The 22,380-nt window shown below is 40.9% G+C and overlaps 1 protein-coding gene across 5 annotated transcripts in view; it reads right to left on the reverse strand.

The window, feature by feature from the left end:
- Slc38a4 (solute carrier family 38 member 4) overlaps nt 1–22,380 on the reverse strand; it is a 77,564-nt gene that overhangs the window by 31,424 nt on the left and 23,760 nt on the right. For 2 of the 5 annotated variants that reach the window (XM_070039430.1, XM_070039439.1), the window contains exons 2-3: nt 8,562–8,792; nt 1,023–1,113 (exon numbers count right to left, since the gene is read on the reverse strand). In XM_070039430.1, coding sequence (XP_069895531.1) covers nt 1,023–1,113; nt 8,562–8,680 — 210 coding nt within the window. In that variant the 5' untranslated portion in view covers nt 8,681–8,792. Of the gene's footprint in view, nt 1–1,022; nt 1,114–8,561; nt 8,793–20,208; nt 20,283–20,495; nt 20,584–22,380 lie in introns of those variants that run through there. The other 3 variants (XM_070039409.1, XM_070039421.1, XM_070039404.1) reach the window with 3 other exon arrangements.

Below are 22,380 nucleotides of genomic sequence, written 5' to 3' on the forward strand. Positions count from 1 at the left end.
AAATCTAAAGACTAAGGTAACATGGGCTGGGAAGGTGGCTCAGTGGTAGAGCACTTGCCTTCCATGCTTGAGGCCCTGGGTTTGATTCCTCAGCACCACATAAGCATTAAAAAAAAAAAAAAAAAGCCGGAAGTGGTGCTGTGGCTCAAGTGGTGGAGTGCTAGCCTTGAGCTGAAGAGCTGAGGGACAGCGCCCAGGCCCAGAGTTCAGGTCCCACGACCGCCCCCCCCCAAAAAAGACTAAGATAACATGGGGGAAGAACTGTATTTGCTTTCGGTGTTCTGTATCTTGTATATATTTCTAATTTGGGGAGGGGAAGGGAAATAACAAAATGCTGAAATAAGGATACAGGATGACCCATTGTAACAATGAGATGTACAAGACACTATGTTGAAAATGAACTTTACAACTTTGCAGGGGGGTGGAGGTGGTGGTGGTGGTGGAGAAGTTGGGGAGGTGGGGAGGAAAGGGATGGTAGGGGAAAAACACAGTAGGGGGTAACAATGCTCGATAGGAAATGGACTCATTACTTTGTCAGGTAACTGTAACCCCTCTGTACAATAAAAAGAATACATATATACTTTAATATATATATATTTTAAAAGACTAAGGTAAAATAAAGCCACGACTTTAAGAAAAGTATGTCATTTTTCATTGAGATATAGTGCTTGCTCTCAGCAAGTAAAAATTAACGTGTGTGTGTGTGTGTGTGTGTGTGTGTGTGTGTGTGTGTGTGTGTGTGTGTGTGTGTGTAGGGTATAAAAAGAAGGGAAAAACAAGTATGATTGCAGATTGTATTTGGGTTTGAATGACTTCTCAAAAATAAATAAATTTCATAAATGATTTATGCAGCCATATGGCGAACAGGAAAAACAAGCCCTTATTCCAGTAAGGGCCTGAATAAACAGAGAATGTGCTGATCAAGGCCTGGAAAATTTCATTCACATTGTTTTGCCACAGAGATTGAGGCAGATGAGACACCCTCAGACCTGTTCTTGCCTCAACAAAGAGATTCCACTTACATGCTCATCATCGTAATCGGCCAGCTTCTTTTTCCCCAAAAATCCATTTGTCAGGAACTTCTGGCTTTCTGTATCTTCATTAGCAAATTGACTAAACACCCACATACACATACAAGGAAAACAGGAAAGCAAACACATCAAAATAAATACCCTCAGTTATATTGACATTTCAGGTGATCTAAGGCTTTGAACTAGGAGAACAAAAACTAAGGGCAGGAGGGAAAGCTACTTCCATTTTTCTTTTTCATACCAATGTTCCTTTTCTGGTCCTCAAACTGAACCTCATTTGTGAGTAGATGTTGGAAAAGAAGAAAAGATGAGTTACAAAGGAAATAGTTTTAACTGAAAAATGGTTTATGCTGTATTTATTATTTTATCTAAAGAAAAGATTAATGGGACCTAATCTTGTTCTCACTTAGAAGATTCCAGAAAACAGATACAAAATGATTACTCTTTAAGTTTTCTAAACTACTACCATATCAACCAGGTGATTAAGTTATTATTATTATTATTATTATTTGTGTGTGTGTGTGTGTGAGCGCATATGCCAGTAACAGGACTTGAAACCAGGGCCTTAAGTCTGACCTCCTATTCCCAACTTTTTAGTGGCTAATTAGAGATCAATGCTCATGTGTTCATGGATTTTCCTGCCAGGGCTGGCTTCGAACAATGATTGTCAGACTTCAGCCTCCTAAGTAGCAAGGATTATAGCTGTGAGTCACCAGCACCCCACTTATTAATACATTATTTTTATTTATTTGTTTATTCTTGTGGCACTGAAGATTAAACCCAGGTCCTAAATGAATGCTAAGTGAACACTCTATATAAGTCACTCTCTGGGCCTGGGTGCTATCCCTTAGCTTTTTCACTCAAGACTGGCACTGAGCCATAGCTCCACTTCTGGCTTTCTGGTGGATCATTGGTGATAAGCTTCTCCTGTACTTTTCTGCTCAGGCTGGATTTGAGCCATGATCCTCAGACCTCAGGCTCCTGATAAGGATTACAGGTGTGAGCCACTGGTACCAGCTTTGAATTTGTTAGCTTAATAAAGATGTGTTAAATGCTTAGATATTGGGATCTTCAACTCATTGGATGCCCAAAATATCCCTGAGAAGAACGCGGACAGTCCTATTCATCAGATGAAGCAACTAGGGCTCTAAAAAATGAAGGAGCCCATGTTCACCTGCCAGACTCCAACTCTAGGACCTTTTCCAATAGTAGGTATTCCTTATTTTAGGGCATGTGCATGCATATATTGCTTATCAGAAAATAGTAGCTCTGTGTTCTGAGTGTGTGTGTATATGTGTGTATGTTTGTATGTGTGTGTTTTGATTGCTCTGAAAACGCACCTGGATTATTATTAGATCACAGATGACATGAAAATTGTTAAAGAAATCTAACCAATTGGAGGAGGAGTGGAAAGGGCAATAGGACTCAGCCACAGTGCTGTGTGCAGCACATTGTGTTTCTGGTCTGCTTGAGCACAGTTGGAAATGGCACACATTAATTCTCGTGGCTGGTCAGCTGCTGCAGCATCTCTGCCTGAGCTTTGAAGCAACGGACTAGAGGCCAGCCATACTTCCAAAAAGCTTCACTAATGAAGCCAGCTGCTACGATGGCTTGTTTACCCACCAAATTACCATACAGGCTTTTCTCATTGCTGTTACTTAAAATGCTCAACTCTGGTTACTTCTGAAAAATGGTTCTTTATAAGTTAGGTGTAAGCTGTTGGTTTTGTTTTTGTTTTTACTTGCTGGTCCTAGGGCTTTTTGAACTCAAAGCCTGGTCACCGTCCCTGAGCTTTTATGCTCAAAGGCTAGTGCTCTTCCAATTGAAGCACAGCTCCATTTCTGATTTTTTGGTGGTTAACTGGAAATAAGAGTCTCATGGACTTTCCTGCCTGGAGCTGGCTTTGAACCATGATACTCAGATCCCAGCCTCCTGAGTAGCTAGGATTACAAGTGTGAGCTACTGACACCAAATAGATAGATGCAACTTTAAAGGCATTTCTTGCATTAAATGACAAGATAAAAGAAATTGAACATAGTGGTTCATGCCTGTAATCTTAGACACCCAGGAGGCTGAGCTCTGAGGATCGTAGTTCAAAGTCAACCTGGGCAGACAAACCTGAGTCTTTTACCCAATTAACCAGCACAAAAGCTAAAAGTGCTGTGGGTCAAGTGGCAGAGCATCAGCCTTGATCAAAAAAGCCAAGGAAAAGCCAAAGGTCCTGAGTTCACAACCTAGTGCCATTGTGCACGCACACATGCACACACACACCACAGAATAACTGAAGAAAGTTTTCTCCTAGAAATAGATTAGAAAGTGATTATGATATGAGATCTGTAAATATTACAGAGGAGCTAATCCTGAAAATTAATCTGATGAGAAAGTGAGAATGGTGTAAGATCTGAGGATCACAGTTCAAACCCAGCTTATCTCTACTAAACTACAAAAAAGTGGGAAGTAGCTGGCACCGGTGGCTCACGCCTGTAATCCTAGCTACTCAGGAGGCTGAAATCTGAAGATCTCGGTTTGAAGTCAGCTAGGGCAGAAAAGTCCCTGTGAAACTCTTTATCTCCAATTCACCACTCAAAAACTGGAAGTGACACTGTGGCTCTAAGTGGTAGAAAGCTAGCCTTGAGCAAAAGAGCTCAGGGACAAAATCAGGCCCTGAGTTCAAGCCCCAAAAACATCAGAGAAAAAAAAAGAAAAGAATGGTGAGCAATACCAGGTGTGGACAGCAGAGTACAGAACTCAGGAGTAACTAGCTCCAAGCATGCAAGTTAACAGTATTCCCTGACATTCTCCTTTACTCCTCGTAGAAAAATATCATGCCCTCCATTGTTGTCTTCTTCCATTTGCACACTCTCTCAAACACCTTTTTTATAATTGTGTGTGTGTGTGACTTATTGCAATAGTCTGTGGTTAAACTATCCTTGCTGTACAAGGACTGACTCACATTGTTCTTAGCAAGACTCTGAGATAAGAAAATAAAATGAGACTAAAGACTACAAAAACAATATCACTTAAAAGAAAAATTGAGGGGCTGGGAAGGTGGCTCAGTGGTAGAGTGCTTGTCTTGCATGCCTGAGGCCCTGGGTTCGATTCCTCAGCACCACATAAGCAAAAAGAAAAAAGCCAGAAGTGGCGCTGTGGCTCAAGTGGTAGAGGGCTAGCCTTCAACTGAAGAGCTGAGGGACAGCGCCCAGGCCCAGAGTTCAGGCCCACGATCGGACCCAAAAAAAAAAAAAAAAAGAAAGAAAAGAAAAATTGAAACAAAGGAATGTCTGACACTATTTTTTTTACTTTAATTGAGAAATTAAAATCTCTGTTCCATGCATCATTAAAACAGAATTTGAAAACAAGATGTATTGTAAGCATAAACTGACATATTGAATTGAAACCCTGTTTTAATGTGGTGTGTGTATGTGTGTGTATGTGAGAAAGAAACTCAATTTTCATTTTTTACATGTTCTTATTTTGTCAAAGATGAGTTGTAGCACTAAAGCATGCCAAGATTGTACAAAATGTATGAGAAATGTCCCTAGTGTATCATATGTTATGATACCAAAACGGAGTATGTATTGAAAACATAAGTGAAATGATCCTAAATCAATACAGTATGTGGAATTTCCCCAAAAGTTACATTTGAAAGTTCCATCTAAATCTAACACAAATAAAACCCATCTTTTAAAAGTGATTCTAGCTGGGCGCTGGTGGCTTATGCCTGTAAACCTACCTACTCAAGAGACTGAGACCTGAGGACTGCAATTCAAAGTCAGCTCCAGCAGAAAAGACTGTGAGACTCTTAATTCCGATTAACCAGCAAAAGGCAGAAGTAGAGGCATAATCCCAGTGGTAGAGTGCTAGCCTCAAGCAAAAAAGCTAAGGCCTAGGCCCTGAGTTCAAGCCCCAGTACTAGCACATAACACACACAGACACACACAGACACACACACACAAAGTGATTCTAAAATTACATGATGGCTTATGATTGAGCTAGGAGTTGTGAAGTATGTCATTGTGAGTGGTTCAGTAGATGTTTTATGATGTTTAACCAAAGCACTATTGCCCTTTCTGTTATAACTTTTTGAAGGCCAAATGGTATCAATCGCTCCCAGTCTATTCTTGCAAAGATGCCCCATTGAGCTCAGCCAACCTCTGCAAAGCTCATAACAGTGTACAATTCTTTCAGACTCAGAAAGTCTTAGGATTTGGATCATTTCCTTAGGGTGATGATGTAGAACAGAAAGAACAAAAATGTATTAAGTATCATCCATAGTTCAATGCATTCCTTTAATGATTAGAGAAAAGTACTTGAGGCTGGCCACTCTCCATCTTCCACTGAAATTCAGAGGTGATAAATCTTTTCCAAAGTTAAACAAATACCCTCCAGACTCCAAGCCCTGTTCTACTTACTACACTGTATCCTCAAGAATCACCCCACTTATGGCTGGGCATGTGGCTTAGTGGTAGAGTGCTTATCTAGCATTCATGAAGCCCTGGGTTTGATTCCTCAGTACCACATAACCAGAAAAAGTCAGAAGTGGTACTGTGGTTCAAGTGGTAGAGTGCTAGCCTTGAGCAAAAGAAACTCAGGGGGTAGTTCCCAGGTCCTGAGTTCAAGCCCCAGGACTGGCAAAAAAACAAAAAAAAAAACAAAAACCCATCCCACTTAGAAAGTGCCATGGTTTATCCCACCTTCCTGCAAGAATAGTACTTTCACCTGAAGAACTTACTGGGACATGTGAATCAAATGAGAAGTCCTTTTGTTGTATGCCAGGACTAGCTTGAACTCAGAGCCTGGACGCTATCCTTTAGTTTTTTTCATTCAAGGCTGATGATCTCCCATTTGAGCCATAGCTCCATTTCTGGCTTTTTGGTGGTTAATTGGAGCAAAGAGTCTCACAGACTTTCCTACCAGAGCTGGCTTTGAACCATGATCCTCAGATCTAAGCCTCTTGAGTAGCTAAGATTATTGTTTTGAGAATAATTCTCCCTAATTCAAGCCCAGATTTGGTTAAAAAGATTCCTTACTGAGGATCTTTAATCATGTACCATCTATATTATATAACATTTTGTGGAAAATTAAATTTCTTATTGAATACCTCCTTGCACGTACTTACTATTCACTAGGCAGTGTGAATGGGTGGGGGGGAAGGGGGAGGGAAGAGGCCATTAACCTGTGTTTAAGGTGTGACTATCACCTGAACAGGAAGAGAGAACAAGGAAGGAAGATCACCTCCCCGGGGGAGGGCTAGGAAGCAGGGCATTTGGAGATTTCATAGGAAATCTGATGTTCAATTGACTCTTGAGGAGTGAGGTATTAATAGGGATGGGTGATTTCAGGCAGAGAAGGCAGAACAGTGAAGGCAAGAGGATCCAGAAAAGGATCAGGAAAAGACACCGGGCAGGAGACGTAGGCCAGGAAGAGTCAACAAAAGGACTTACATGCCAAGCAATGCACAGTCCAATATTCATTTCATAGCTAATGCACAGTCTTGCAACAGTTTTATCCCATGGTGGGGACATGATTCAACTTGTAAAATATAAAAGACTACTGTTGCTGGGTGCCGCTGGTTCATACCTATAATCCTAGATACTCAGGAGCCTGAGATCTGAGGATCGCAATACGAAGCCAGCCCAGGAATGAAAGTCTGTGAGACTCTCTTATCTCCAATTAACTGCCAGAAAGCTAGAAGTGGAGCTGTGGCTCAAGTGCTAAGATGCTAGCCTTGAGCACAAAAGTTCAGGAACAATGTTCAGGCCTCAAGTTCAAGCCTCCTAATTGGCACCAAGAAAGAAAGAAAGAAAGAAAGAAAGAAAGAAAGAAAGAAAGAAAGAAAGAAAGAAAGAAAGAAAGAAAGAAAGAAAGAAAGAAAGAAAGAAAGAAAGAAAGAAAGAGAAGAAAGAAAGAGAGAAAGAAAGAGAGAGAAAGAAAGAGAGAAAGAAAGAGAGAGAGAGAGAAAGAAAGAAAGAAAGAAAGAAAGAAGAAAGAAAGAAAGAAAGAGAGAAAGAAAGAGAGAGAGAGAAAGAAAGAGAGAGAAAGAAAGAGACAAAGAAAGAAAGAGAGAAAGAAAGAAAGAAAGAGAGAGAAAGAAAGAAAGAGAGAAAGAAAGAAAGAGAGAAAGAAAGAAAGAAAGAGAGAGAGAAAGAAAGAGAGAGAGAAAGAAAGAGAGAGAGAAAGAAAGAGAGAGAGAGAGAGAGAGAAAGAGAGAGAGAGAGAAAGGAAGGAAGGAAAAGAGAAAGAAAGGAAGGAAGGAAGAAAGAAGGAAGGAAAGAAAGAAAGAAAGAAAGGAAGAAAAGAGAAAAAGAAAAAAGACTACTCTTGTAAAATATGTGGAGGGCTGGAAAGAAGAAAATAAAATAAAAGATAGTCAGACAAATGAGGACTGACCTAGTAGAAAAGAGGATGAATGTCTGAAGTAAGCTGGCCATAAAACAGATAAAGAGAAAAAGGTGGTTTTGAAACATTAATAAGGAACAGTCAACTGGATAGAGATAATAACAGATATAGATTAGGTGAATATAGATTAGGTGTAAGGGTTGGGTGAAGGAATGAGTTCAAGTTGAAGCTCACGGAATTTGGACCCAGTTGTTAAAGACACAGGTGAAGCCAGGTGTCAGTGACTCACACTTGTAATTCCAGCTACTCAGGAGGCTGAGATCTGAGGATGACAGTTCAAAGCCAGCCCAGAACAGGAAAGTCCATGAGATTCATCTCCAATTAACAACCAAAACGCTGGAAATGGAGCTGTGGCCCAAGTGGTAGAGCACTAACTAGTCTTGAGTGAAAAAGCTCAGGGACAGTGACCAGGCCCTGAATTCAATCCCTAGGACTGGCATAAGGGGGGGGGGGGAAGATAGTGGTGTTTTCAGCAAGATGGGAATTATGAGGGAATGACAGCTTTGGGTTTTTTTTTTTTTTTATTTTTCAATTTCTTTTTGTTGTTATTGTGCCAGTCCTGAGGCTTGAGATTTGGGCCTGGATGCGGTCCCTTAGGTTTCTCATTCAAAGCTGGCTCTCATAGACTTTTCTGCCTGGGGACTTGACACTTTGATCCTCAGTTCTCAGCCTCCCGAGTAGCTAAAACTGTAGGTGAGAGCCACCAGCACCCAGTGGACCGTTATCTGTCTGATCTGAAACTCAGTGGAGGGTGTGGCATGTGTTCCATGTCATGGATGATGGCTGAGCTTAGTCAGTGGACTCTTTTAGTGTGAAAAGAACCCTGGAGATGTAGCAACAGTTCCAGTGCAGTAAGAAGGAACAGACTAAGAAGACGTCAATGTAAATAAAATACCGACGCCATCATTAACAGACACACAGATATTGTAACCTCAGTTCTACATCAGTCACACAAAGGTGGGCAGTATTACTATACTTCTGCTTCTGGATAAGGGAATTGGTGTGTTAACACAAATGTTGGTATCTCAAATGTATTTATAAACCAACCCACGTCTTCCCAACGAGATTTTTGTTTTCTACACCCAGGAGCCTGGGTTCATCCATCAGACACGGTAATTTTTAACGTCCTACCTGCTCATGGCTGCCTTCTCCGACTTTCCCATCGCCGTGTAGCTGTCCTGAACACTTTCTCCACTGCTACTCTCATCATCGGGTTCGATGTTGACATTTCTCAGTTCCATGGGATCCATTTGACCTGTCAGCGCTTTCTTGTCCACACAAGAGCTCCTTCAGTGTAAATAATATACTGTACCTGTGGCTTAAGGCCCTTTCTCTTTGTGATGATGTTCAGAACACTCTGTTCTGCAAACAGAATACAAAATAAAAACCATCATTTTCTTTAAATTACATTCATTTGAACCACCTATTGGTTTGTACATGTTCTGTAAAATCATGAAAGGTAAAATCCTGGAAGTTTCACAAGGATAGGTTGTGAAAGTTTCCTTTAACCCCTCCTCCGTACCCCTCCCCCCATAAAAAAGGGGGAGAAAGTAAATATGTGAGAGTTGAAGCAAAAAAAAAAAAAGACTAATTATTGTTAAACAAACCAGTAGAAACTTGAAGTGTCTGTGCATAATGAACCCAACAGGTGTCCTGATAGTTACAAAAAAAAAAAAAAAGAAAGAAAGAAAGAAAGAAAGAAAGAAAGAAAGAAAGAAAGAAAGAAAGAAAGAAAGAAAGAAAACAGTCAACATGAAAAATTAGGTATTTGTACACAGGCTGTATGATTTACAAGGGGACAAAGTAAATGTTTGATCAAGGAAAATCTGTGAAGTGTCTCTACTAACAGTACCTAGAAAGAAAACAAATGCTTTCATTTAATTGGGCACGAAAGAACCATGAAAAAACATGATAATATGCCACCCATGTTAGGATCAAGGTTAGAAGACCATTTTTGAGCCAAGTGCTGGTGGCTGACACCTGTAATCCCAGCTACTCAGGAGGCTGAGCGGTGCTGAGGTTTGCAGTTCAAAGCTATCCCTGTTAGAAAGTCTGTGAGACTCTTACCTCCAAGTAACCACCAAAAAGCCCGAAGTGAAGCTGTGGCTTAAGTGGTAGAGCATCAGTCTTGCGCCAAAGCTCAAAGACAATGCTCAGGCCCTGAATTCGAGCTCTAAGATGGGGGGGGGCAGGCGGGCAATGCGTTTGCACGTTGTATGCGTGCACACACACACGCACACGCGTGCACACACATACACACACACACACACACACCAAGAAAGCAAATTTCATCTGGATTTTGAATCAACAGTTAAGAATAGTAAAAAAAGAAATCTGATAAAGCTTAGAATTGTCATCACCATCAATACCTTAGAATCATTATCACCATCTAGGTCAAATTCAATTATTTGATTCATTTCATATTATCCAATTCTATTTTAACAACAGAGATGCAGGTTTTAATGGTGGCTCTGTCTTTAACTCATTGGGTCTCAGTACAAGCCATTGATCTTTTCCAAAGGACCTCAGTTTCCCCAGTTATAAAGTGAAAAAAGAGACCAGTGTTATGTGTATATATGTGTTTAAAGGTCACAGATCCCTCATACGTTGTCAATAGAACTTCTGAAATTTCTCCAGTGAGGCTTGTTCAATTATTTCTAAAGTATATGCTGAGAGAGACATGAAAGAAATGGCTTTAAAATAGACATTAGTTTTTTGATAGAGAAATCTTAAGCCAGGCACTGGTGACTCACACCTATAATCCTAGCTACTCAGGAGGCTGAGATCTGAGAATACTGGTTCAAAGCCAGCCCAGGCAGAAAAGTCCATGAACCTCCTATCTCCAATTAAGCAGCAATAAGCTAGAAGTGGAACTGTGGCTCAATGGAAGTGCATTAGCCTTTAGCAAAAAGCTAAGGGACAGAGCCCTGAGTTCAGGCCCGATACTGGCAAAAACAAACAAAAGAACTGAACAAAAACAAAACAAACCAAAACATAAAAAGAATAAAAAGAAATCCTAAGCACTGCCACTAATGTAAAAATTGCTCCAGAACTCACAAAACCCATATATTCCCAGGCAAACCTGAAACTCCCATGGAGGAATGCCACTGTGGTCTGGTGCCCCAGCCTGCACCCATGGAAGCAATGTAACTTGAGATGAGTTCCCAACTCCAAAGTCAAGTGTTGTCAAACGTACTTGGAAACTCACTAGTGCGAATGTCAGTTGGCACAAGAAATGGTAAGGTACACAAATAATGAAGCCATGAGTCTCTTGGATTCATATGATAAAACACAATCAAAGCTCAGAAGAAGAAAATTGTAGACTGGGTATGGTGGTACACAATCTAATGTCAGCACCTAGGAGTTGAAGCCAGGAGGACTAGCAGTTCTAGGCCCTCCTCAGCTACATTGTGAGACCCTCCTCAAAAACTAATAGCAAGTAACAAGAAGAAGGGATCTGGGAGGAAGGAAGGAAGGAAGGAAGGAAGGAAGGAAGGAAGGAAGGAAGGAAGGAAGGAAGGAAGGAAGGAAGGAAGGAAGGAAAAAAAGAGAGGAGGAGGGAGGGAAGGAGGAAGGAAATACCATCCATAGTATAAGTACAACAAAAGGAAGAAACGTTGTGTTTGTAAAAGAGTCCCAAAAGGAAATTCTTTTAAAAATATAGCTACTGACATTGTTCAAGATTCATTGTATTCATAGACTGCTTTGTTAAAGGGAAACTCCTTTGTACAACTTGTAAGCTCAATGAGCTTCCTCCCATAGCTTAGCCATCTTCTTCCCCTTTCCACAACCTAGCATGCTCCCTTCCTAGGCAACACTAGGCCCATTTAGTAAAGACAGTAATCAGCCTCCACCTGCCCCTTTTACCTTGGGATGGCACTCCTCTGGGGCAGCCACCACCATAAAAGGCAGCAAGAGCCCCTGAGAGTGACCTTCAGGTCTGGACAACTTCAAGGCCCCTTGTCTACTACTTGGGCAGCAATCATAAATCCTAGTCCACCATGATGAAGCCCTGGTCCTCCCATCCACACCTCCACACCAGGGTCTCTGCCTCCTAGCCCCACCCAGCACCTCCTAGCCTCAGTAGTTACATAGGTCACCTCAACCAATAACTGGTGCTTCTTCTCATTCCTCTCTTGTGAGAAGGGGTCTTGCCGGCCCCTTTACCAGCAATAAACCTTCCATTTGATTTTTGTACCTGGATGTCTTCGTGGTTTTCTGGCAAAGTCTAATATACTCTAACACAACTACTTAAAGATAACAAAATACGGGGCTGGGAAGGTGGCTCAGTGGTAGAGTGCTTGCCTTGCATGCCTGAGGCCCTGGGTTCGATTCCTCAGCACCACATAAGCAAAAAGAAAAAAGCCGGAAGTGGTGCTGTGGCTCAAGTGGTAGAGCACTAGCCTTGAGCTGAAGAGCTGAGGGACAGTGCCCAGGCCCAGAGTTCAGGCCCCACGACCAGACCCAAAAAAAAAAAAAAAAAAAAAAATACAGAGTGGTGATGAGAATCATAACATTTTTTGTTTCATTCTGCAAAACAAATAAATTTGTTGTAACTTTTTGTAGGCCGCTTCTAAACACAGAAAACCAACCACCAACATTAATATTATGTTATGATTGTGTAAATAAAATGACTTGTCCCCCAAAGCCAAATAGTGTATTGATTACATAAGAAATGAAAGATAATCCTAGATAACCAGAATTCTAGAAGCAAGTTTTCCATGCTTTTTTACTTTTTGATTGGTTATGTCTCTTGCTCAGCTAAGGGTGTTTCTGGCATATTTGTTCATCCTTCATCTTCAATTCATTCCGTGTTGTGTTAAAACACTACCTCAGATGACTTCTTTACACAATGTTCCTGTGTTTGTAAAGAAAATTTCTGAGTTGTTTCATGTTGGAAAATGTCTTTACTTTGCCTTCAAATGTCACTGACTGAGTTCTAGGTTCAGAATCATTTTTCCCTTGCTTAATTTAGGTGTGCTTAATTTATGTGTGTGCATGCAAGTACTGGGATTTGAACTCAGGACATAGGCACTGGTTCCTTAGCTTTTTTGCTCAAGCCTGGTGCTCTACCACTTGAGCCACAGCTCCACTTCTAGCTTTTTGGTGCCTAATTGGAGGTAAAAGTCTCATGGATTTTCCTGCCTGGGCTGGCTTCAAATTGTGATGCTCAGATCTCAGCCTGCTGAGTAACTAGCATTGCAGGCATGAGCCACCAGCACCTTCTGTCACTTGTTTTCCAGCTTTAGCTTATGAATCTGGTTCTCATATCTTTGTAGATAACATCATTTCCTAAAGGGTTGTATGGTTTTCTTCTTATCTGAAATGTGAGTAGCTTTTGAAAGTTATCTGATTCAGCATATGGAAGGCCAATTCCGTGAAAAGCCTTGTGCCTTTCTTAAGAGTCGAAAAAAAGAGGGCTTTACCAGAACTCTAGCTCAAGTGGTAGAGTGATAGCTTTGAGTGAAAAAGCTCAGGTACAACACTTGGGCTGTTCAAGCCTTGTGACTTGGCAACAACAACAACAACAACAACAACAACACACACACACACACACACACTTGTGCTTGAGGAAAGTACACGGGGAGACTTTTTAATAAAGACAATAGAACATAATTAACATACTTGCTTTGGTCTATGCATGAATACTGAATTCATCTATGAATCACTGTATGAGTAGAAAGGGAAGTCTATGATTAGGAAACATAAATTTGGCAGGCAGAAATTCTTCTCCTTCCCAGGTACATGGGACTTCATCCATTTGGTCACTCACTGGAGGAATCTGGTTGTCAACCTTGATACCTCTCAGCCTCTGTCCTTCTTGGGTCTGACCTACTCATAAGACCTTTCAGTCTTCCTTTCAGCGTTTATCCAACATTCATCTACTCAACCTCCATGACCATCGTTGTTATTCCAAGTGACTCGCTTTCCAGCCTCAAAGAGGATTTTGTTCTTGCCTCAAGTTGAGCTTCCTCACATGCTAAGAGGTGCTACATCCTCAGACATAGCACTTGAGTCTCATATTGAATCCCAATCCCCATTCGCTGAAGCACCTGGGCTTCTTTCATTTTACCACTGCATAGAATGCTCCATCCATCTATTCATTTATCTATCTATATACTTATATATTATCTATCTATCTAGCTATCTATCTATCTATCTATCTATCTATCTATCTATCTATCTATCTATCTATCTATCTGTCTGTCTGTCTGTCTGTCTGTCTGTCTGTCTGTCTGTCTATCTATCTATCTATCTATCTGTCAGTGCTGAGGCTGAAACTCAGGACCTGTGCTCTATCCCTTAGTTTTTCCACCTAAGCTGTGGTGACCACTTGAGCCACAGGTCCATTTCCTTCTTTTGGGTGGTTAATTGGAGATAAAAGTCTCACAGACTTTTCTACCCAGGCTGGCTTGGAAAAACAATCGTCAGATCTTAGCCTCATGAATAGCCAGGATTACAGACTTGAGCCACTTGCACCAGGCATTGGCCCACATTGTTTTTTGCTTTTAGGGGTTGTTTTTGGCCAGTTGTGGGCTTGGGCGCTATCCCTGAGCTCTTCAGGCAAGCGCTCTACCACTTGAGCCACAGTGCCACTTCCGGTTTTCTGGTGGTCTATTGGAGATAGGAGTCTCACAAACTTTCTTGCCCAGGCTGGCTTTGAACTGTGATCCTCAGATCTCAGCCTCCTGAGTAGCTAAGATTACAGGCGTGAGCTCCTGGTGTCCAGTTGGCCCACATTCTTGATGAAGGTGTCTTTCACTTTTAACTAAGACAACCTGAAAAATTTTTTAAAGGCTGATGAGCAGCCAGAGAAGCCCTTCCCTGACCCCCACATTTAAACTAGATCTCCTGTTCTATACTATTATAGTGTGGTCTCAATTCCTTCAGAGTTTTCATACTTTGTGCTTACATTTTCTCTTGTGGGATCATTTGGCAAATAAATAGGAATACCATGGGCTGGGAAGGTGGCTCAGTGGTAGAGCGCTTGCCTTGAGCTGAAGAGCTGAGGGACAGTACCCAGGCCCAGAGTTCAGGCCCCACGACTAGACCCTCCCCCCCAAAAATAGGAATACCATGAGAAAAGGAACAGCACTGACTGTGTAGACTCTACATATTCTCAGCCTAGGGTCTAGTCTACCAACACCAAAACAATGTAAAACCATCTCCAAGATAGATACAAGCATGCATTTCTGCTTAGTGTTTGAAGTTAATATTTCAAAACGAAATGGAAGTGTTTCCTCTGGTTACCAAGAAAAAGCACAGCTCTGTTGACCAAACAATGCTCAAAATATTTCCAAACGAAGAATCAGATCTATTGGGCAGAATTTTTCTGGATCAGTCTTCCTCCTCTTTGAAGTCAAGTTTCTCTTGGATCCAAAGAGGTCTTACAATCAGACAGCCTACATCACCCAGTGCAGATGTCAACAGCAGCGCTAATTCAATCATTCATTCATTCATTGAGATTCAAACGTCAAAACTTGAAACAACAGTACCAAGAAGGCTCCATCATGTCAGGTACAGTGACTCATGCCTATAATGCCAGTAACTTGAGAGGTGGAGGGTGGGAAGTTTGAGGTGGGCCTGAGGCAAAATTGTGAAACTCTATCTGAAAACAATGGAAGCAAAAAGAAAGAAAAAGTCTGGAGCATGGGTCAGATGGTAGAGCTCCTACCTAGCAAGCATGAAGCTCCAAGTTAAAAACCCTTAACACAAAAAACAATATACTATCATATTAGAAGTCTTCCAGCTTCATTAAGACCTAAGTATCCAAACTAGCAGATTCCCCACATCTAAATCCTAGTTATTAAAATTTCATCATGTTCTTTGAATGGCTACTTGACAGGCTCAGGAGAAAAGACTCTCAAAGCAGCTTTCTCAAATTTCATCCACGTGGCTCAGCTTCAAAGGAAGACACTAAAGTTGGTAAGCAAAATTGCCCTCAAGTCAAAAGGCAGAAGTTCTGACCTTCTGAAGGTACGGCAAACATTTGTTTTACCTGATAACAGAAAGTGGAAAGAGAGCTGATGTCACCAGAGTAGATTTCCCATCATGCTCTGGTCCTTCACACCAACCCAGAGTTTACAAGTTCACTGTGAACTCTGTCTGGGCTTAGCCAGCAGCCAGTCTCCTGGGGCAGTTATTCTTAGGTTCACTGCAGACACTGGTTGTGCAACGTCAGAAAGCCAAACTGTCTTATATCCAAGGAAATTTGTTTAAAGCCACATCTAAAATATACCATTGGGGTTGGGAATGTGGCTCAGTGACAGAGTGCTTGCCTAGCATGCATGAAACCCTGTGTTCGAGTCCTCAGTACCTCATAAACAGAAAAAGCTGGAAATGGTGCTGTGGCTCAAGTGGTAGAATGCTAGCCTTGAGCAAAAGAAGCACGAGACAGAACCCAGGCCCGGAGTTCAAGCGCTAGGACTGGCAATAAACAAACAAACAAATAAACTATACCTCCAAGGAGCCAGACACTGGTGGCTCACACTTGTCATTAAGCTATCCAGGAAGCTGAGATCTGAGAATCATGGTTCAAAGCCGGCCTGGACAGGCAAGTTCATGAGACTCTTATCTCCAATTAACCAGCAAAAATCCAGAAGTGGAACCATGGCTCAAGTGGTAAGAGTGCCAGTCTTGAGGGGAAAAGTTCAGGGACAGTGCCGAGGCCCCGAGTTCAAGCTCCAGTCAGTATTGACACGCGACTGCACGTACGTGCGCATGCATACACACACACACACACACACACACACACACACACACACACACACACACACACACACACACACCTCAGATAAATGAGCCTGGCTTTGACAAAACCAACCTAATATTACCTTTCTATTATATTGTCTCACATTTCCTTAATGATAGCATTCCAGTCACATTTGGAGAGACTATTACCTCCTGCATGATTGTGCACAAAAATTAGGTTTCATGAAGACATTTGGTCTGAGGGCCTTCTTAGAAAAGAAATCAGGGGCTGGGAAGGTAGTTCAGGGGTAGAGTGCTTGCCTTGTATGCATGAGACCCTGGGTTCGATTCCTCAGCACCACATAAGCAGAAAAAGCCAGAAGTGAGGCTGAGGCTCAAATGGTAGAGCACTAGCCTTGAGCTGAAGAGCTGAGGAACAGTGCCCAGGCCCAGAGTCCAGGTCCCACGACCAGCAATAAATAAATAAATAAATGAAAAAGAAATTGTACTCAACAACAAACCCATAATTCCTGGAGTACTCCTTATTGGGAGTGTCAATATTTGAGCATTTCCATTTTTTTCCTCTACTCAAGTATAGTGAGAATTCATGTGTAGGAAGAACTAGAAGTTACAATAAATAACCTCATGCTGAAGTCTTTTCCTTTGGCTCAAAGCATTCTAGCACTGCTAGTATAAAAATGAAAGCAGTCAGTTCATGCTTGTAATCCTAACTACTCAGGAGACAGAGATCTAAAGATCGAGGTTCAAGTCCAAAACGAGCTTTACAACGTCGGTGGGGGGGGAGGAGGAGAAGGATTGGGATTGGGGGGAGGGGGGAGGCTGGGAAGGGATGTGAAGGGTAAACAAAGGAGGAGGCTGCAATGCTTGGTAAGAAATGTACGCATTATCCTGCCCACGTAATTGTAACTCCTCTGTACAGTATGTTCACAAATAAAATAAAATAAAATTTAAAATTTAAAAAAAAAAAAAAACCAGCCAAGGCAGGAAAGCCCATGAAATTCTTATCTCTAATGAACCACCAAAAAAGTTGGAAATGGAGCTGTGGCTCGAGTGGTTGAGTACTAACTGTGAGTAAAGCTCAGGATCTGAGTTCAAGCCCCAGGAAAGGAAGAAAGAAGAAAGGAAGGAGGGAGGGAGGGATGGAGGGAAGGAGGAAAGGAAGGAAGGAAGGAAGGAAGGAAGGAAGGAAGGAAGGAAGGAAGGAAGAAAGGAAGGAAGGAAGGAAGGAAGGAAGGAAGGAAGGAAGGAAGGAAGGAGGGAGGGAGAGATGGGGAGAGAGAGAAAAGGATGGAAGAAAAGAAAAAAGAATGAAAGACAGACAGAAAGAAAGAAAGAAAAAGAAAGAAAGAAAGAAAGGAGGAAAGAAAGAAAGCAAGCAGTTATGATGAAGTATAGAAGACTACTTACAAATTTTGAATAGGCTCTTTTACCACACTCTTTAGCTTTATCCTTAGAAGACATAGATTCGCTATCATTCAGTTTTAATTGGTTGCATAACGACATTTTCATACATGTGATAAGTTTGATTACATTCATCTCCTACCTTATCCTCTCTTGTTCCCTGTTCTTCCTCCAAGTCCCTCTTCTGCCCCCACATAGTCCCTCTTTTTTTTTTTTTTTTGCCAGCCATGGGGCCTGAACTCTGGGCTTGGGCGCTGTCCCTCAGCTCTTCAGCTCAAGGCTAGCGCTCTACCACTGGAGCCAAGCACCACTTCCAGCTTTTTCTGCTTATGTGGTGCTGAGGAATCGAACCCGGGGCCTCATGCATGCAAGGCAAGCACTCTACCACTGAGCCACCTTCCCAGCCCCATAGTCCCTCTTTTACTCTCCTTCCTCTTTCTTTTTATCCCTTCTCTCATTCTTGTTTTCTAAAGTTTTATTATCTTTTAAGTAGTACAAAGGAATTGCTATTCAACAACGCAATTTATGAACACAATACATCTTGATCAATGTTACCTCTTTCAATATTCTCACCTATCCCTCCCAACCCACCCCTTCCTCACTTTTCTTAATTTTGTAGGATAAATGTTGAGTTTTTTATTGCATTCTCCCCCTACTTCTCTTCAGGTCTACTGCTCTTGTTCTTCTTTGTCCCCTCATTCCTTTCCTCCCTCCCTCCCTTCCTTCTTTCCTTCCCTCCCTCCCTCCCTCCCTCCCTCCTTCCTTTCTTTCTTCCTTCCTTCCTCCCTTCCTTCCTCCTTTTCTTCCTCCCTTCCTTCCTCTCTTCCTACTTCCCTCCCTTCCTTTCTCTTCCCTCCACTTTCTCTCTCTCTCTCTCTCTCTCTCTCTCTCTCTCTCTCTCTCTCTCTCTCTCTCTCTCTCTCTCTCTTCCCCCTCCCTTCCTCCCTCCCTCCTTCTTTTCCTCCTTCCCTTTTGTAGCCTTTGGTATTAAACCTAGGGCCTAACACTTGCTATAAAAGTGCTCTACCATTTGAGCTACACTCCAGGCTATTGTTGTTGTTGCTGTTTTCTTTTGTTTTCAAGCAAGATTTCATATATGAAAGAGAACATTTGATACCTGCACACTCATGTTTATTGCAGCCACTATTCACAATAGTCATGATAAACAATCAGCAGTACCCAACAATAGATTAATGGATAAAGAAAATGTGGCATAATAAACAATGAACTATTCCCCAGTTATGAAGAAGAATGAAAATATGTCACTTGCAAGAAAGAGATCATCATGTTAAGCAAAATAAGCCAGGCTTGCAATAAATTTCCTGTTTTGTCTAGTCATCTTAAATATTATTTCCCAAATAAGCTTGAGTTCATATTTTCCCACACAATAGTTAGCCTGCAGAATAATCAGGGGTTGGTAGCGTCATAGTGAATGCTTTGTATTCTACATTTAATAAATGATGTCGAACCTCCTCCAAAATGTACATTTTATATAATGTAGCTGACAGTTGGGCTTGGCTTTGAACCATGTTCCTCAGATCTCCACCTCCTGAGTAGCTAGGCTACCCCAAGACACATTTTCCTTCTTTTGGGAAAATAACTTGTTTTCTTTAACTAACTCATATATTTTACAACAGCCACTAACTACATGTAAGTACAAATACTACCAACATAATCCCAGGACATAACTTAACTATAAACTAAGGGATCTTGAATTATAAAACAAGTGGCCATCTTTTTAGAAAATGCAGACATGCAGAAAATTTAGAAACTAGGATTTCTCATTTGTCAAGATAGAACTTCTTTGTAGCCCACTATCAATGATCATGAAATATTTCTTCAGTTCAAATAGTTTTCCACTGAGTTATAAAATGCTCTTAGTTGTGTTGAATCTGAATTTTAGCTTTTAAAAAAAAAAGAAAAAAGTTACTGCATTTTCTGTAAGATTGCTTAAATCCACCAGCAATTCTTCCCATCTGATCAATATATTTGAAGAGAATGGCTATACTCTTGAGTCTAGTCTTTCAAAATGTAAACCTCTGTTTACAGTTTACCCAATTCCCTAGGTTGGTCTAAAAACTGACTCTATAAATTCACTTTAAAGTGGTCAAATTAAGAAGACAAGGTAATCCATTATTCTTTTTCTTTTTCCTTATTTAACAGTAAAGCACAGCCCCTTAGCAACATATATCTGTCTTAGTTACTTGATGTTCCTTTTGAATTAAATTTTGTGATTTTTTTTTGTTTTCAAGAACTAATAATGGGATAACATTGAGACTGTACTCTTAGAACTTTCTATAGTTTTTAATTGTGTGTGTGTGTGTGTGTGTGTGTGTGTGTGTGTGTGTGTGTGTGTGTGTGTGTGTGTGTGCTGGTCTTGGGCTTGAACTCTGGGTCTGGGCACTGTTCCTTTTGCTCAAGGCTGGATCTCTACTACTTGAGCCAGAACTCCATTTCTGCCTTTTATTGAGATTGTGTATTGGAGCTAAAAGTCTTATGGACGTTTCTGCCTGGGCTTGGCTTTATACCATGATCCTCAGCCTCCTGAGCAGCCAGGATTACAGGTGTGAGCCACTGGTGCTGGGCTCTATTTTTCCTTAAGACAAATGATGTTAACTCTTTATTACATCCAGTGATTTACCAGAAGACATAAGTAACTAAATACCTGTTACCTGTTTTTGCCGTGTTTCCTTTTCCTACGATCCACTGTCCTAATTTTAAGCTCAAACCTCAAATAATCTGCAAAAGAAAACTGCTATCAGGATCTGGATAAATAATTTCTATGTTTGACAATCTATCTCATTGATTTTTTTTCCAAAATAACAACAACAAAAAAGCTCCCCAAGGAATATTTTCAAAATTTTAATTTGTAATGAGTAAACTATCAACAGAATAAAAAGAAGAAAGAAAGCACTATTGTAACTGGGAACATTTATGCAAAAACAGATGTACCTTAATTATTTATCCAGTCCTGTGCAGTCTTTCATGAATAGTTTGGAATGGCAGACCCAGAGTTGACTTAGCTGAACCTTGGAGATCTAGACAATGATTTAAAAACCAGTGGGAGTGAACGAGACAAGCCAATCAGCACTATCACCTTGTCCCAACCAAACACCTCCCTCTTTCCAACTTGCGTCATCTTTGAAAAGAGAAAGGAAAGAGAGATAGAGAAACTCACTCAGTTTACTGTAGTACATCTGGATTAAACATCAGTTACAGCAGTTTTTGTTTGCTTTTAGAATTCTAACTTTTCTACAGCAACATACTCCCTGAAAGCTTTACTTCAATGCCATTATACTCCCAGAAGTGGTCTGACTGATAAATCTAGAAATGTGAATTTTACCAGTTTTGTTACTTGCAGTCAAAGAGCAGCGGATAATAATAGGTATTGGGTCAGATTCGTTAATGAAATGGGATTACTAGGACATATAGAAAATGTTGGAAGTTTAATTTTTTAAAAAGTTGACCTGTTCATGGAAAATTATATAGATACTTCCAAATGGTACCAAGTTACTCAAAGTACCTAAAGGCTGGAAGCTATATCTATGTATGTATGTATACACACACACACACACACACACACACACACACACACACACACACACACACATATCATCATCATCATCAATCACTGCTGTCACTCCAATTCCAAGTCTGTTTGATATTTTCAAATTATTAATGGCATTTCCCCCTTTTTTTTAATTAAAAAATTGAGCCAGGCGTCGGTGGCTCATGCCTGTAATCCTAGCTACTCAGGAGGCTGATATCTGAGGGTCACAGTTCAAGGCCAGCTCAGGCAGTAAAGTCCCTGAGACTCTTACCTCCAATTAACCACCAAAAAACCAGAAGTGGCACTGTGGCTCAAGTGGTAAAGTGTTCAGCCTTGAACTGAAGAGCACAGAGACAGTACCCAAGACCAGAGTTCAAGCCCCACAACTGACAAAAAAATAAAATAAAATAAAAATTGAAAGCCTATTTAGCGCTCCATATATCAAAGGTAGAGTTAAAAATACATTAGTAAATAAGTTATTCGGTTAAAAAATTTATCAACTACACATTATTCAGAGATTGAGGTAAAAAAAAAGATTTTATAAATCAATCCAGATTAAGGGTTCTTTGCCTTTTAAATATTTGGGACACAGACAGATGATCTGATAACCAATCAGAAGCAATGCTAGATTATAACAGTTGTGTCAGTTCCCGTTTCTATTAAAAAAGAAAAACTCTCACTAAACATTGTTCTTTGCTTAAGAAACCCTTAACCAGGCCCAGAGTTCAAGCCCCACGACCGACAAAAAAAAAAAAAAGAAAAAGAAACCCTTAAGTTGATGCAATACATTAAACATTAAGCAAAATGTCTTGTTCCGTTTCTCTCTTTCTTTTTGAATGTGCCCATTTGGTCTGTTCACTTTTTTTTTTTTTTTTTTTTTGGAGCGGGGGTCCGGTCGTGGGCCCCGAACTCTGGGCCTGGGCACTGTCCCTCAGCTCAAGGCTAGTGCTCTACCACTTGAGCCACAGCGCCACTTCCAGCTTTTTTCTTTTTGCTTATGTGGTACTGAGGAATCAAACCCAGGGCCTCATGCATGCAAGACAAGCACTCTACCACTGAGCCATGTTCCTAGCCCGAGGTCTGTTCACTTTTAATATGGTGTGTCTTACAGTTGTTTCTTAGTCTGGTCTCCATTTAAAAAAACAAACAAACTCAGATAAGAATTATGCTCTAGAGGGAAAAATAATAACTGATATACTAGTTTTAATTTTCTGGAAATCTAAAGAATATTCATGTTCAAATTATGGTTTCTGTCAATCATATAACTGCGATCATCAAACATAAGAT

This window comes from Dipodomys merriami, unplaced genomic scaffold, assembly GCF_024711535.1.
Source record: "Dipodomys merriami isolate MVZ:Mamm:240054 unplaced genomic scaffold, mDipMer1.0.p SCAF_10, whole genome shotgun sequence".
NCBI lineage: Eukaryota > Metazoa > Chordata > Mammalia > Rodentia > Heteromyidae > Dipodomys > Dipodomys merriami.